An 18,272-nucleotide genomic window follows, 5' to 3' on the forward strand; every position below is an offset into this window, starting at 1 on the left:
GTATGTAAGCAAAACATTGAAATTTGGCAGAAGAGAGTATGAACTTTCATCTGGGATCAATACATTCACATTTTTTTGAGATCATTTAAGAATGAAGGTTGTCTAGCCACCTGATGTTATCAATTCATTTACAAGCTATAAAGTTTTGGCATGAAATGAGGAATCTGAAGACCTCCCGAAAGGTTATTAATAAGGTCCCAGAAGACTAATGCTGAATGGCTGCTTGCTAATGTTTATTAAATGTGAAGATTCTGTTTTAGAGTTTTGTAGCAGCAGAAAAAAAAATCAGTTGGAATTCTCTCCACTTTTCCCCAGTGGACAAATATCACTATAGGAAAATAATATTTTTCATTAAAGGTTATGGCAGCTCCATATAATCTTGCATTTCAGGGTAAGAGAACTTTGGTAATTTACCTATAAATATATTATATTGATTCTCTTTTGAAAGGCACTTTCTGTGGACAGTGGCTCGTCCTGTATTTTTGCGGATGTCCGAATTCCATCGGATTACAGTCAGAGCTGTCACCATTACCAGAAACATTATTTCCTTAAGTATGGATTTCTGTATCCTCCAGGTAACCAGTTACACCATAATTGTACCATAATATTAATCTAAATGTTTACTTAAAGTGGACCTGTCACCCAGACATAAAAAGCTGTATAATAAAACCCAAAGTCATTTTTTAATTAACACATCTATACCCATTATATAGGCGTTTAAAGGTCCCAGCTGTCAATCATATATTGCCTGGCCCACCTCTATGCCTTAGGCATAGGGGTGGGGCAGACAGTTACTTTCACTTTCAATTCAGAACTCCTTAGATGTCGCTGCTCTCCTCACTTTCCCCCTCCTTCCTCACCATCTAACTGTGTAACCAGTGCATGGACATGGGTTTCAGGTCCCCCCATACTGGCACAGAAACAAGATTTTAGCAGGATGCACAGCTTGCCTTAATAATAGTGTCCACAAAATGGAGCCTGCCTGTTTTCTGCAATTGTTAATTCCAGTGCTGAAGGAATAAAGTTTAAAATAACTTATATAGTGCAACTGAAGTTTATTTTGCTTGACAAGCACAATAGAAAACAATTTGTAATTATTTCTTAGGGTGACAGGTCTGCTTTAAATGAAAGGCTAAGGTACCTTACTTAACGTAGGTGTATGTATGCATGCACTGGATTTTAGAAATGTTTAGTTTTTTAAAACATAAGGAAAATGCAATTCAGGCAGCTTAGTTGGTATCAAGTTAATGTTTTATTAATACAAAGAAAAAGGAAATTGTTTGTAAAAATTTGAATTATTTGTTTAAAATGGAGTGTATAAGAGATGTCCTCCCTGTAATTTGAGCTGTCTGGATAACTGGTTTCCGTTTAGTGGGGAATACGCTACCTACGCTACGTGTGGCTTTAACCTAATATATGGGAACTCACTCAATTATCAGCTTTCATTAAGAAAAGATAAACAGTAATTTGACTGGGGCATGCTTTTTAAACTTTCCTTGCATAGCAATTTTAAGTTATATCCCATGTACAGATGAAAAGGAGCATGAGAGTTGCAGATATAACATTAATGAACCAGAGAATTTTGTCTGATATTATTTGGTGATCTTGCTATGTTCATTTTATGCAGAATGTTTCATTTGCTTGTGTTGTGTTTTTGTGTTTCAATGATAACAATACAATACAGATGCCACAGATCAATATACAGTATTTGTATCACACTATGGGAAAGGTTCAAAGCATGCAGGTGTCTTGTCCTTTGGTATAAAGGTAGTCATTTTATTAATGCAAATAAGAATTTATTGTTTCAGCTGCCTGCATATTAGTATTGTAAGGCATGGGATACAAATCAGCAAATAAGTCACAGCTGCAAGTCAGATGTATATCTTTAGGCAGCTGTCAAAGCTTTACAGCTCAGTTTGCCCAACCATAAACATGCAGAAAGTGCATAATATAAATAAATTAAGAAGTACAGGTTCTCCATTTCGACAGTTACGCCCAGTTAAAAAGGCAACATTGCCTCTTTTATTTCTTTATGTATCATTTTTTAACTACAGTTTTGGTCAAAAATGTTTTTAAAAAGATTTATGTACCAAATATTGAAAGCAAATCAAAAAGCTCAGCTGTTCCTCCTAACCCAAGTGCACATGCCCATGACACTTCTGCAAATTGTGGAGTGTACAGATAATTTTTAGTACTTGCATAGACCCACATGACACTGGGACTTTCTAAAAGCATGCAGTCTGAAGCAGAAGGATATAATTGCTACATGCATTAGCATTATTTATACTTTACAACCTAGGAAAAATAAGACACAGATCAATAAGTCAAAGATAATGTTTTACTGGTTTCAACTTTGCCTTTTCCAGGCCTAAATGAGTCTTCTGGAGACAGCTATGCAGGACTTCTGACTAGCAATATTGTTCCAATGTACCCTGCATTTCAAGGTTAGTATTTCAAATAAGAAATAAGTCTGGAATATATATATTGCATTCTTCATCTTAAAACTAAATTCTCCAGAGTATAAACGTACACGGTTACATTGCCTGTGAATTCTCTCATTTAGTGGACTTTCAAATAAATAGAATAAACCTAACTGCAATATAATATTTCATATGTAATATGGACACAATCCCTCATACTCATGAGCATTCCTTTTTGCATTCTCTGCAGTGTGTTCCACCGCAGGGGAGCACAGGAAGGAATGCAGTCCATTCTTCGGTATGTGCCTGTACTGACTCAGACGCATGTAAACGCCGAATGCAGGCGGAAAGCAACATCCTTCCTGTGCTCCCCTGTGATGGAACACAAAGGAATGGCCCACAGGAAAATGCAGAAAGGAATGCTTGTATGTACAAACCCTTAACCCTTTCACTGCCAGCCGTTTTGGAACTTCTACTGCCAAACAGTTTTTGAACATTTTGCACTGTTTCACTTTAGGGGCCTTTCCTCTGGGGGACTTTTAGTTTACCCAGGAAAACAATATATCGTTTTTTTAAAGGACAAACTAAGCTTTCAACATTTGGTAGAATTTTGGTGTAATTCCAAAAAATTTACACATTTCTGGAAAGAACAGATTCTGAGTAATCCAGAATAGGCACAACTGTCTGTCTACTCCAAACTACCAAGTTGCAATGCTTTCCTAAAGTTATTGGTTTTTATCAAAATTTTGGAATTTTTTAAAAAAAAATCACTTCAAAGCTTCCAGTCTATAGTATCTTCTCTCCTATAGGTCATAAATTAACCAAATAAAACACCCTAAATATGAACGCCAGGGGTCCACTGAACAGTTTGATGCCCAATATGTATAGGTTTACCTAAGTATGTGGCATGTAGGGGCCCCAATGTGAACATACCCCCATATGATCTGTCATTTCTGTCATTTCAGCTCCTGCAAAATCAACACATTTACATCATTATATGTGGAATAAAGCTAGTAAAAAGTACGCTCACCCCAGAAAGTCATATATTTTTAGAAAGTATACATTCTCCCGAATCTAAAATGGGTACCCGTGTCTTTCTACTCCAAAGTACCAAGCCGCAAAGCTTTTCTAAATTTGGCAATTTTGATGACATCTCCAAAAATCCCCTCAAAGCTTCCCTGTAGCATCTTATCTCTCAGATAGCATTAGGTACCAAGATAAAACACCCTAAAACTGAACAATTTGATACCAAATATGTATAGGTTTACCCAAATATTTGGCATGTAGGGGCCCCAATGGGAACATACCCCCCCCATTTCAGCTCCTGCAAAATCAACACATTTACATTCTTTGAGTACTAAGCCGCAAAGCTTTCCTATTTGACGATTTTTATGACATTTCAGAAAATTGCCTAAAAATGTTGCAATTTGCTGCATTTATGTTACACAATTTCTTGCATACAGAGGAAAATCACCCCAAATAGAAACACTTAAGGTCTACTGAACAGTTTGATGCCCAATATGCATAAATATACCAAAGTCTGTGGTATGTACTGACCCCAAAATGAAAATAGCGCATAAGGATTTCTCGCCTGCCAACTCAGCTTTTGCATACAGAGCCCCCTGAGTATTATGTGCCGTAACACCCCCTTACTATACAGAGACCCCCAGAAAACCATATATTTTTACACATGGCAAAGCTATGCTTAAAAACAGATCTGGAACACTAATACAGGGATAAAAATGCAATAAAACCACAAATTGTGCAAATTAGTGGAACGACAAAATAAGTCACACGACTAAAAGTGTAATTAGTGGTCAGAATATCTAAGCCAAGTCACGCTGTCAAAATAAACAGTTTTTAGGGAAAAGAAACTAAAAAAAAAAGTGTTTGTGTATACATGTGTGTACATGTGTAAAAGTTGTGTGACAGTGTGTAAGTGTGTATGAGTGTATATAGGTGCAGATAAATGTGCAAAATGAAAAACAAAAAAAAAACTGCAAAATTGTGTGCTGTAAGTGTGTGTAAGTATGTATAAATGCAAAAAAATTAGCCTTACCTGTGCTGAAGCTTGCCTCGTCCTCGGTGCTGCAGTCCTGAAGCAGGAAGTTCCTTAGGCAGTGGGCTGGAGCTGGGGGGGAAGCAGGAAGCGGGACCAAGCAGCAGGGTCGACCCTGTGGCGATCGTGTTGCAGGGCCGACATGACATGGCTTGTTGCCCAGGGGGCTGTCATCGCTAAAAACTCTCTGCAGAAGCAGCACATGCCGCTTCTGCAGAGAGTAACCTTATCTGCCAAACAACGTACGGCATGCGTTGTTGGCAGATAAAGCCTTTTACTGCAAAGATGTATGCCGTACGTCTTTGGAAGGTAAAGGGTTAATATAACTGAGAGCAGAACAAAGTGGCTGGGCGCTGGTGTTTTACAGACTGAGGATGGAACAATTTCACTCTTATAATATGTGAAGCAGTCATGGTGTATACAGTATTCTACTCATATGACCTTATGTGATGCATACTTAACCCTTTTACTGCCAGCCATTTTGGTCAAAGCGGAACTTGTATTGCCAGACAGTTTTTGAACATTTTGCACTGTTTCACTTTAGGAGCCTTTCCTCGGGGGGACTTTTAGTTTACCAAGGAAAACAATATATCGTTTTTTTCAGAACAACCTAAGCTTTCAAAATATGGTAGAATTTTTGTGTAATTCCAATTCTGTAACAAGATATAGGCTTCTAAATGTCTAAAAATGCAAAAAAAATCAAATTTTCCATAATATAATCACACATACTAGAAACAAAAATTATTTTATGCACGAATATACAACTGATTTGGAAAGTCCCATGTCTCCTGAACGTGCCAATACCAAATATATATAGTTTTATGGAGATTTCTCACTTGTATAGGTCAAAAACTCCCAGCAGTACACTACCAAATTCCCAAAGCACTGCTCCAAAAAAACTGCATACTTTGGATTTCAAGGCCAAAATTCCACTAACAGAAGGTTTATCCCAGAAAATTGTACATTTTTGGAAAGAACAGATTCTGGGGAATACAGAATAGGCACAACTGTCTGTCTACTCCAAACTATCAAGTCGCAATGCTTTCCTAAAGTTATTGGTTTTTATCAAAATTTGTGATTTTTTTTAAAAATCGCTTCAAAGCTTCTAGTCTATAGTATCTTATCTCCTACAGGTCATAAAGTAACCAAATAAAACACCCTAAATATGAATGCCTGGGGTCCACTGAACAGTTTGATGCCCAATATGTATAGGTTTACCTAAGTATGTGGCATGTAGGGGCCCCAATGTGAACATACCCCATATGAACTGTCATTTCTGTCATTTCAGCTTCTGCAAAATCAACACATTTACATCATTATATGTGGGATGAAGCTAGTAAAAAGTACGCTCACCCCAGAAAGTCATATATTTTTGGAAAGTACACATTCCCCCGAATCTAAAATGGGTACCCATGTCTTTCTACTCCAAAGTACCAAGCCGCACAGCTTTTCTAAAGTTAGCAATTTTGATGACATTTCCAAAAATCCCCTCAAAGCTTCCACTTTGAAGCATCTTATCTCCCACATAGCATTAGGTACCAAGATAAAACACCCTGAATTTGAACGCCAGGGGTCCACTGAACAGTTTGATGCCCAATATGTATAGGTTTACCCAAGTATGTGGCATGTAGGGGCCCGAATGTGAACATACCCCCATATATACTGTCATTTCAGCTTCTGCAAAATCAACACATTTACATCATTATATGTGGGATAAAGCTAGTAAAAAGTATGCTCACCCCAGAAAGTCATATATTTTTGGAAAGTACACATTCCCCCGAATCTAAAATGGGTACCTATGTCTTTCTACTCCAAAGTACCAAGCCGCACAGCTTTTCTAAAGTTAGCAATTTTGATGACATTTCCAAAAATCCCCTCAAAGCTTCCACTTTGAAGCATCTTATCTCCCACATAGCATTAGGTACCAAGATAAAACACCCTGAATTTGAACGCCAGGGGTCCACTAAACAGTTTGATGCCCAATATGTATAGGTTTACCTAAGTATGTGGCATGTAGGGGCCCCAATGTGAACATACCCCCATATGAACTGTCATTTCTGTCATTTCAGCTCCTGCAAAATCAACACATTTACATTATTATATGTGGGATAAAGCTACAAAAAAGTACGCTCACCCCAGAAAGTCATATATTTTTGGAAAGTACACATTCCCCCGAATCTAAAATGGGTACCCATGTCTTTCTACTCCAAAGTACCAAGCCGCACAGCTTTTCTAAAGTTAGCAATTTTGATGACATTTCCAAAAATCCCCTCAAAGCTTCCACTTTGCAGCATCTTATCTCCCACATAGTGTTAGGTACCAAGATAAAACACCCTAAATTTGAACGCCAGGGGTCCACTGAACAGTTTGATGCCCAATATGTATAGGTTTACCTAAGTATGTGGCATGTAGGGGCCCCAATGGGAACATACCCCCATATGATCTATCATTTCAGCTCCTGCAAAATCAACACATTTACATCCTTTATGTGGGATAATGCTACAAAAAAAGTACATTCACCCCAGAAAGCCATATATTTTTGGAAAATACACATCCCCCCGAATCTATAATGGGTAAATATTTCTTATTGCTACAAAGTACCAAGCTGTAAAGCTTTCCTAAGTTTGCAGATTTATATGACATTTTCGAAAATCGCATAAAAATGTTGCAATTTGCCGCATTTATCTCTCACAATTTCTTGATAAAGATCAGATAAAGACAAATCACCCCAAAAAGGAACACCGGAGGTCTACTGAACAGTTTGATGCCCAATATGCATAGATATACCAAAGTCTGCGGTATGTACTGAACCCAAAATGAAAATAGCGCATAAGGATTTCTCGCCTGCCAGCTCAGCTTTTGCACACAGAGCCCCCTGTCAGTGTATTATGTGCCAAAACTTCCCCTAACCATACAGTGACCCCCACAAAACCATATATTTTTGGAAAGTACACATTCTGACAAATCCAACAAGGGTAAAGAGTCCTTTCTACACCAAAGTACCAATCTGCAGAGCTTTCCTAAAGTTATTGGTTTTTATGACATTTCAGAAAATCGCCTAAAAATGTTGCAATTTGTCGCATTTATCTCACACAATTTCTTGCGTACAAAGGCAAGTCACCCCAAATAGGAACACCAGAGGCCTACTGAACAGTTTGATGCCCAATATGCATAGATATACCAAAGTCTGCGGTATGTACTGAACCCTAAATGAAAATAGCGCATAAGGATTTCTCGCCTGCCAGCTCAGCTTTTGCACACAGAGCCCCCTGTCAGTGTATTATGTGCCAAAACTTCCCCTAACTATACAGAGACCCCCACAAAACCATATATTTTTGGAAAGTACACATTCTGACAAATCCAACAAGGGTAAAGAGTCCTTTCTACACCAAAGTACCAAGCCGCAAAGCTTTCCTAAAGTTATCGGTTTTTATGAGATTTCAGAAAATCGCCTAAAAATGTTGCAATTTGCCGCATTTATCTCACACAATTTCTTGCGTACAAAGGCAAGTCACCCCAAATAGGAACACCAGAGGCCTACTGAACAGTTTGATGCCCAATATGCATAGATATACCAAAGTCTGCGGTATGTACTGAACCCTAAATGAAAATAGCGCATAAGGATTTCTCGCCTGCCAGCTCAGCTTTTGCACACAGAGCCCCGTCAGTGTATTATGTGCAGTAACCCCCCCCTAACTATACAGTGACCCCCAGAAAACCATATATTTTTGGAAAGTACACATTCTGATGAATTCAAAATAGGTAAAGTTATTTTTGTACACCAAAGTTACACCTGGCAAAGCTACGCTAAAAACAGATCAGGAACACTTATATAGGGATAAAATGTGATAAAACCACAAAAATTGTGCAAATCAGTGAAACAACAAAATAAGTTACATGACAGTGTAATTAGTGGCCAGAATATCTGATCCAATAGTTACGCTGTCAAAATAAACAGTTTTTAGGTAAAAGAAAATAAAAACAAAGTGGTAATATGAAAAAAAAAAAAAAAAAAAAAGCAAAACAAAAAAAAACCAAAGTGTTTGTGTATACATGTGTGTACATGTGTAAAAGTTGTGTGATAGTGTGTAAGTGTGTATATGAGTGTAAATAAGTGTATAAAAGTGTGAAAAATGAAAAAAAAAAATAAAATAAAAAAATGCTAAAATGTGTGCTGTAAGTGTGTGTAAATGTATGTAAGTGTGTATAAATGTATGTAAATGTGTGTATAAGTGTGTAAAAGTGTGTAAATGCAATAAAAAAAAAAAGTCCTTACCTGTTCCTGAAGACCGATCGCCTCCTTCGTCATTTGGGCCGGCGCTGGGGGAGAGGGAGGAAGCAGGAAGCAGCAGATGCGATGCGATCGCATCTGCTGCTTCCTGGAGGGTCCTGCGAGCGATCGGTTCGCAGGACCCTGATGACAGCCCCCCTGGCACATTGCCCAGGGGGGCTGTCATTGTTAGAAGCCCTCTGCAGCGGCGGCACATGCCGCCGCTGCAGAGGGCAGCGCTTAAACGCCAACGACGTATGAGACACGTCGTTGGCGTTTAAGCCCTTTTACTGCCAGCACGTATGCCATACGTGCTTGGCAGTAAAAGAGTTAAAGGGATACTGTAATGGGAAAACATGTTTTTTTAAAAACACATCAGTTATTAGAGCTTCTCCAGCAGAATCCTGCATTGAAATCTGTTTTTCAAAAACACAGATTTTTTTTATATTTAATTTTAAAATTTCACATGGGGCTAGCCATGTTCTTCATTTCACACATGATGTGCTCTGCTATACTGCTGAGCTGCAAGTTGGTGTGATATCACCCCAGGCCCTTCAGCAGCCTGTCAGCAGAACAATGGGAAGGGAGCAAGATAGCAGCTCCCAGTAGATAAGAAAATAGCACTCAGTAGTAAGAAATCCAAGCCCAGCTTGGGACTCCTCCAGTTACATGGGAGCAGGAGAAACAATAGGTTACCTGAAAGCAGTTCTAACGTGTAGCAATAGCTCTTTCTGAAAGCTCAGAATCGGACACAATGCACTGAGATGGCTGCCTTACATACCGATATTACAACTAAAAAAATACATTTGTTGGTTCAAGAATAACATTTTAAATGGTAGAGTGAATTATTTGCTTTATAAAAAGTGCAATTTAGAAATAAAAAGTACACCATAAAAATCACAACAGTATCCCTTTTAAATAACGGTCCACTTGCACAAGGTGTGTTTTGTAGCAGTTGACTCTTTATATTACAGCTTGCAGGAAAAATTATTTTAGCCTTGCATTTGCTTTCAGAAAGCCCCATAAAATTCTGAAAATGCCCCCGAAGAAAAACATTATGTGAGAGCTTGTTAAAAACTGGCAGGGAAAGTATTGTCTATTTAATAAAATTCAGGATATCATTCTTTCTAGATGTGCCAGTTATAAAAAAAAAACATTTTCCTTTACAACAAGCATCTAGCAGCCAACAGTTTTTGGAGACCAATGTACCAAAAGGAAAATAGTCGGCACTCGCCAAACTTAACAAGTTCAAATAAAGAGGTGCATGTCCACTGCAGCCAGCTCTGTATATCACAATGCAAGGTACAGCACCATCCTGTGACTTAGATCTGCAGCAATACAACTTTTCAAGAAGGAATTTTTTCCCCTTTGCAGCAAATTAGAGAGGCTTCAGATGGGGTTTTTTGCCTTCCTCTGGGTCAACTAGCAGTTAGGCAGGTTATATATAGGCATTATGGTTGAACTTGATGGACATATGTCTTTTTTCAACCCAACTTACTATGTTACTATGATTATGCTTGGCCTTTTGTCAAGCGTAATTATAGGCAGAACATAGGCCTGAAACATTGCAGTGTTGCAGATTTAGGCCATGCGATACTAATACAGGCTTTCTAAGGGGCATATTTTTTAGTGTGTAAGCCAACATCCCCAGTGATGTTGCCCATAGCAAACAATGAGTAATTACAATTAGACAGTCACCTACATGTTAAAAAACAAAGCCAAAGATCTGATTGGTTGCTGTGGGCAACATGACAGGTGATATTGCATGACTTGCATGCTATAATAAATATGCCTCTAAATATATTTCTTTGGTGGTGCTGTACCTTGCTTTGTGATAAATGGAGACCAATGTACACCAGAACTGTTTGAGCATAGTTTGACGAGTGAAAATTCTTTCAAGAGTGGATAAGCATGACTATTTGAAATAAATGCAGATAAATACACAACGCCACTAAAAGCCAAGCATTGTTCTTTGTTACAAATATATACTGATCCCAGCTTTGTCAGTTAATTCTTTGCCAATGGGCATCACACACTGGAAATGGCAAAGGAAAAGATATTACTCCCTAAATCAAATTGCAACCCAGTGATATGCCAAAATAAATACCAATATTGCTTCTTTAAAGAGAACTAAACCTGGGTAGAAAAGCCCCACTCAACTGCCCTCCATTGGCCCCCTCACCTCTTCCACCACGCAGTCTATTTCATAGAAAAGTGGCCGTATTTGAACAAATGAAATAAAATTGCAGTGCAGTTTGGAGGATCGTCAGTGAGTGAAGATGGCACCTGCAATGTTCACTGTGCTGCACAGCGAGTTGTTTAAATAGAGGCACTTTTATTTTTCATGTGGATCCCCTACTTACCATATATCACGTGTACTATAAAAATCATCATGGTTGGTTTTAGGATAGGCTATGGAAAGCATTAGCATTGGCTCCCAGCATCTCAGGGGCCCCACTTGGGAATGCAGCTGACAGTACATGAAGATTTAGCTTAAAGGAGAAGGAAAGGCTACCAAAAGAGTTAATGTAAAGCTGCAGGGTTACCTTCAGTTGTCTCACTAGTGCCCTGAAGTCTCCCCAAATTGCAATCGTTCAGATGATCAGAAGCCAAACAGGAAAAAAAAAACGCTGAGCTGGGTAAAGAGAATTCCCATAATGCATTGCTCCTGCAACGACTCTACGACCAGGACTGTAGGCAGTGCATGCGCAAACGACCCTATGCAGCACAAGCAGGCACCCCCCTTCAGCCCCCGCTCCTGCACAGATACCAACCGGCACAGTCACACCAACCCCCATCCCCCACCGCTCCCCTCCCCTTCCGTCCCCGCACCTGCTTGCTGCATCCCCGCTACTGCACAGACTGAAGAAACTCTATCTCCCCGCACACGCTCCCCTTCAGCACAAGCAGACAGCGCGTCGCCATGGCAACCGGAGCGCGCCTGCTTGTGCTGAAGGGGAGCACTCGCGGGGAGACAGAGTGTCTTCAGGGGGGTTGGTGTGACTGTGCCGGTTGGTATCTGTGCAGGAGAGGGGAGTGGGGACCGGGGGGGGGGGGGCGGCAGCCCTTTGAAGTAGGCAGGCAATGGAAAGATCAAGCCTGCCTGCTATCTATTTCACGCCATGCGATGCTATGTGAGGGAGGGAGGGGGAACTCTTTGAAGCAGACGGCAAGCTGAATCCTCCCAGTTTATGACGTAGTCCTTTTGACAGATTGAGAAGCTACAGTCGGGTTCAGGATCTTCAGTAGGATTTATGTAGAGAAGCAGGACTTTTAAGAAAAAACAGTCAACATGACCTATAGGTACTGTAGGTTTGGAAGTAGGGTCATATCTTTATTCAACAATATTAACTTCAAACATGCCAGTATGACTACATTAAATTGATAAAGGGCATATTAACCCCAGACATGCCAGTAAAATTACCAATCAACTTCAGACATGCCAAAATTTCTGTGCATTTTCCAAAGTTATAAATAGGGCCAATTCCGGTTGTACATAAATCTATGTTGTTTCCTTCCACTCTTAATCAGTTGAAAGCAAAACAATATTAATGTACCACTAGAATTTCTAGCCATATTAACAATGCCAGCCTAAGGTTCCCAAACTTATAAGGGCCCCTTTTAAATGTCTGCTATATTTTAGGAATGGATCAGTGATACCTCTGTTTTCTATTGTGCATGCTGTGCTCTGCCAGAGATTTCCAGGAGTGAGAGATATATGTTAGGGGTGGAAAGGTGAAACTGTCCAGCACACAAATAAAGACAGCAGCCTCTTCTGCCTGATAAAAGACAGAGCCCCCCCCCCTGAGCCCTTGACCCACTGAGCATGAGCAGGGAGAGGGATGCCGCCAATGCCGATAGTTGATCCTTGCCTGTCACAAATGCTCCTCCCAGGACAATTAAACATCAAGGTAAACCTGTGAGTTTGAGGTAGCAGGGGAGATTCAAGAGTTCAGGGGGCGGGCTTTTTTTTCCCAGAGCAGAACAGGCACAGCAATCAATTAAATGGCAATGCTGAGAAGCGGGACATCTAGCAATGAATCCGGGACAGCGGGCAGTGCCATAAATATCGGGATTGTCCCGCTGAAAGCAGGGCGGTTGGGAGGTATGCTGTCAGTGCAGATGAGAGCAGAAAGGCTGCTTTCTGCCTGCAGAGAAAACACAGATTGAGAACAGCAGAGACACCACCCTGTGTGCCCTTAGCCTTAGAGTCAACTGGTGCAGTGCTGGAGGGGCTTGGACTTATACTCATACTGCTATCTCAGGCCAATGCCTGACTGTGCTAAACTATATACATTCAGGACTGTGCAGGAATTTGTAATATTGAAAGTAGATCATGGGGGAAAGCCCTTGATGGAATTTTATTTTATAGGTTTTTTTTTTTGGGCACTGACATTTAAATAATGTTAATTCCTGAAATGAATCTGTACTAATAAAAATATTGTCACTTATCCTAGTTGAATTGATGAGTACAGGTTTGTCCACTTAATGCCCTTTGTTTTCTTCTATTTAAAATCACAAAATCGGAATGCAAACCTACTTCCAAATAGGGGTGTTGCAGGGGGCATGGGGGTCCTAGGGGAGGCAGCCAGAATTATGGGATTAGGATGGATAGAAGTGTTATCTTGAAACAAATTGACATAGTAAGAGGAAGTAATATCCTTTCGGCAAAAGGTTATAATAGTTTTTACCACCTCAGAACTAGTAAACATTTTTTAGATTCAAAAGCCTGGTGAAAAAAATGAATTTCAAAAATGTTTTGTTGGGTGGCTGCGCTTAAATATGAACATATCAAACTCATGTTACCACGAGGGCCTTTCCATTTCTAACTAAGCTTGAACCGAAAAAAAACCAGTTATTCATTAGCCATTAACATTTTGCCAAATCTGTCTTTAACCCTTTGCAGTAATTTGGAATTATTTCCATAACGTGCTTTTGATGAAGTATGCTGATAAGAAGAATGGTGTCCATGTCATAAGTGGTCCTATATTTGACTCTGATTTTGATGGACAATTTGACACGCTGGAGCAAATCAAGAAGTAAGTTTGTCCTTATTGTAGTTGAATTAAAAAATATTATAAATTCCTTGTGTAAATTAACTTAATTTTCCTGCAAAGAGATTTGCTGCTGCGGCAGTCTATAAACAGTTTTAGAAAGCCATTTATGTAGTTTTTTAATTACACACTTAACTTTGTGTCCTGTTTGCAAGTTTTATGAACTGTATTTTATTCTTTAGAATAACAGAAGGTGCCACAGTATATATCCCAACTCACTACTATATTGTGCTGACAAGCTGCAAGAATGTGTCCCAGACTCTACAGCAATGTACGGGTGCCCTTGATGTTTTGTCCTTCATAGTGCCACACAGGATTGACAACAGTGAAAGCTGTGCTGTAAGTAATGCATCTGGCTTTATTTTTGTACATTGTGTTACATCGTTGACCTGGCAAAAAAGGACAGATGATGACATTATGACATTATGTTTTGGTGTTCTGTACCAGCCCAAGGCATTCACAGCCCTTTAACTGTGCCCCTGAAGATGCCCCCAGTAGCTCCCCATCTTCTTTTCTACTGATTCACTGCACATGCTCTGTGCTGCTGTCGGTTACTGAGCTTAGGGACCAACTCACAATATACTGTATATATAGAATCTAAATGTAACAGTAAAAGGCTGATCAGTAATTCATTCAGGTTCACATTACATGACAGATCTAAAACCAGGGCAATTGCATCAGAATTGAATAATTAGCCCTGTAGCATCAGCTTATATGACAGACAACCCTCATTTTCTGCTTGATAATTTGCAGCAACCCCTTAACTGAGCATGTGCACTGCACTGTCATGGACAGAATCCAAGATGGAAAGCTACTGTGGCAACTGTAAAGACATTTTTTATTACTACTATAGAGATGCTGAAACTTTAAACCAGTGCAGTCAGTTTATGATATAAAATATGGCATTTCTAGCCATATTTATTTTTATGGTTTAGTTCTGCCTTAAAAGAACAGTTTAGAATAAACACACTAAGTTCTAGACTGGGCATTTGTTTTGGCTGTGGGTTATATGAGAGACTGAAAATTGAATAAGAGGGATGTGAATAGTACATTAAATTAATAATATAACAATAAAATGCAATGAATAGGACTTGTGCAGAACATACATTCTGACTATTGCTTTATTGAATATATATGTATGGGTTTTGTTATTTCTTGCATTAGGTACTTTCCCTTAACTATTATTTTGAATCTTTAGTTTATGTAAGCTTATATGCTGATTATAAAAACTTATTTACTCCCTTTCTGATGTTTGTAGAATGGCTTTGTCTTCCTATTAAAAATAACTAATAATCTCCGTTTTATTGATTTACAGCATGGCAAGAATGAATCGTTATGGGTTGAGAAACTTCTTCAATTTCATGCTGCACGGGTGAAAGATATTGAGCTTTTAACTGGACTTAGTTTTTTTCATAACACAAAATATTCAATTAATGAAATTCTAAAGCTGAAAACTTTTTTGCCTTCCAGTATGTGAGGAATAATTATTTGAACTTGTAAAAGCTCGAGCAACGTAGGGTGGGTTAGCTGAGACCAATAATTTTGGACCAGTTATTTTTCTTCCTAGATAAATACAACATGTTAATTCCAAATGTCATATCGGGTTATTGCAAGATGATAGGGCACGCCTTTCTTAAACCGTTTGTAACAGGATAAAAGAAGAAAGGTGACTTGGGTTCTCTGGTAACCCCCTGCTTTCCCCCAGAACCAGCAAGACAATAATAATTTGTTAAATAATTCATCTACATGAACGGCATATTTACAAACACTGAGCAGATTTGCAACTGTAGTTTCTCATAGCAACCAATCAGAAATGTGTTTTTGTTATTACTGCATTAGACTGATAAATGCTAAGTGCTCACTGGTTGCTGTGTCTTTCTGCACTTGTGCAAATTAGCGCAGCAGCAGTTAATCCCAATATCCTTCTTAATATTCAAGCAAAAATGTAAAAAGCAGCATTTGTGGGATTTTTTTTTTGAAGGCACCAAAGGTTACCAAAGCATTGCAGCTTCAAAAGAGTTATATATAACAGCTGCTGCAGCAGTCCTCAGGAGGTATATAAGAAAATGATATTTAGAAGTATGGCCACCCCACAACATGTCCTAACACTTTAGTCGCCCCCCACTTGACAGTTACTTTTTTAATACTCCTATGAGAAAGCTATACTGTGCTAGGACATGAAGAGAGCTAATTGGTTGCTATGGGCAACATCAGTGGTGATGTTGGCTTACACACTCATAAATATGCCCCTCAATGTAGTCTTTCTCTTTAAAAAAAAAAAAAAAAAAAAAAAAATAGGACCATATCAACTGTGTTCATAAAATGCAGAGTAAGATAGGGGTTATTTAATAAAAAGGCACTAAGTTTGCCCAGGAGCAGTAACCTATGGCAACCAATCGACAGGTAGCATTTACTGGTCATCTGGTTTAAAACAAACATCTTATTGGTTACTGCTACTAGACAGTTGTAACCTATATGTATACCGTATATACTCGAGTATAAGCCGATCCGAGTATAAGCCGAGGTACCTCATTTTACCTAAGAAAACTGGAAAAACTTATTGACTCGAGTATAAGCCTAGGGTGGTTTTTTTTAACTGTCAGGCAAGTTTGGGAAGGCTAAGGAAGCTGCCATACTAAGGGGCTGATTTACTAACCCACGAATCCGACCCGAATTGGAAAAGTTCCGACTTGAAAACGAACATTTTGCGATTTTTTCGTATGTTTTGCGATTTTTTCGGATTCTGTACGAATTTTTCGTTACCAATACGATTTTTGCGTAAAAACGCGAGTTTTTCGTATCCATTACGAAAGTTGCGTAAAAAGTTGCGCATTTTTCGTAGCGTTAAAACTTACGCGAAAAATGCGCAACTTTTCGCGTAAGTTTTAACGCTACGAAAAATGCGCAACTTTTTACGCAACTTTCGTAATGGATAGGAAAACTCGCGTTTTTACGCAAAAATCGTATTGGTAACGAAAAATTCGTAAAGAATCCGAAAAAATCGCAAAACATACGAAAAAATCGCAAAATACCGATCATTACGAAAAAAACGCAATCGGACTCCATTCGACCCGTTCGTGGGTAAGTAAATCAGCCCCTAAGTATCAAGTACTTGCCATCCTGCTGTGTGCGCTCCCATCGCAATGCAGCATGTCTCCCAGCACAACTGACAGCAAAGCTTCTACTTGTGATAGTGCATCAGGGTTTGCATATTCTAAATTTTCAAAGTCTGTGTTTATGTGAAAAAAAAGTCACATGATTTTAAGGCCAGAGGTGTGGATTTGGATGAATCCTGGATTCTGTGCATCCTTAATTTTAATTACTTTCATACATAAGAGCAAATTCATTTTGCTCAGTGCTCAAAGCAGAAATCTTTACTGAGTTGCTAAACCTCAGCTTCCATAATGCTTTTACTTTTGATAATATGCTGGAGAATTAAATCCAGCGATATTTGGTACTGCAACACTTATGGAAAGTATAGGTCCCCTTTAAATACGTTTTACAGCTCAAAGTGGCTTACAGTAAGATCTTCAGCTTTTCTACATTACAAGTTAGAAAACAAAGGCAAAGATTTCATTAACTGCTATGGGCAACATCACTAGTGAAATTTATGTTAGTAAACCTCGGGAAAATGTACTTAATGTTGATAAGCACAATAGAGGTTTCTTGACTTACAAAATGCAAGGTGAAGGCTGCAATCAGCCATTTTTTTGCACTTTGCACACTGCATTTTACTCTTGCATTGCCATGGGTCTCAGCACTCTATTTAATATGAATACAGTACTGACTGCATTACTCAGAGCTGAATCAGTGAGGGACACTTCCCCCACCCTCCCCCAAATTGTGCATCACCCAGATGTGGAAATTAAGGGTTTGAAGAGGGTTCAGGCTGCATGGCTTATGGCAGGCATTAAGGGCAAAGCTGGCCTGCCCCCCTGATGCTGCTCTTTTAATTTTTTGGCTCTTGGTGAAAAGTTCAGCATTCTCTGAGACCAAGTGCTTGCTAAATGAATACCAAGAGAAGCACTTTGATTTAGCAAATGACCCCTAATATCTCCAAATTACATTTCAATATAATTTCCATTTTCCTTTTTGGTTGCCCCTTGTGTTTAATTGATCAAAAACTGTTTCTATGGAAACACTCCTTTTACCAGAAAATATGCCTTCTGTGTGGAATTTATTTTTCACAAAAAAACTAATTTCTTTCATCTTGTACCAAAATCAGTTCAGAAGACAGATTCAGAGCAAAAGCTTTAACAAACAAACAATCTAGTGAAGGTTACATGAATAGCGCTACCGGACCGCCGGCCCGCCAGTCCAGTGAAGGTTACATGAATAGCGCTGCCGGCCCGCCAGTCCAGTGAAGGTTACTTGATTAGCGCTATCGGCCTGCCCGCCGGCCCTTACAATAATCAAATAATTACTCACCTCACAGAAGCGCTTCCCCAGCAACGCGCAGGCACGCAGAC

General features: G+C 39.2%; 1 protein-coding gene across 1 annotated transcript in view; it reads left to right on the forward strand.

Moving 5' to 3' along the window:
- The window catches only part of enpp1 (ectonucleotide pyrophosphatase/phosphodiesterase 1), a 69,734-nt gene extending 54,035 nt beyond the window's left edge, over nt 1-15,699 (forward strand). Inside the window, exons 21-25 of the mRNA XM_031902489.1 lie at nt 449-575; nt 2,367-2,444; nt 13,656-13,788; nt 13,986-14,142; nt 15,119-15,699. Of these exons, the coding sequence (XP_031758349.1) occupies nt 449-575; nt 2,367-2,444; nt 13,656-13,788; nt 13,986-14,142; nt 15,119-15,280 (657 nt within the window). The 3' untranslated portion in view covers nt 15,281-15,699. The remainder of the gene's footprint in view (nt 1-448; nt 576-2,366; nt 2,445-13,655; nt 13,789-13,985; nt 14,143-15,118) is intronic.
- Nucleotides 15,700-18,272: the final 2,573 nt, after the last annotated feature.

The sequence above is a fragment of the Xenopus tropicalis genome, chromosome 5, assembly GCF_000004195.4.
Source record: "Xenopus tropicalis strain Nigerian chromosome 5, UCB_Xtro_10.0, whole genome shotgun sequence".
NCBI classification, from domain to species: Eukaryota; Metazoa; Chordata; class Amphibia; order Anura; family Pipidae; genus Xenopus; species Xenopus tropicalis.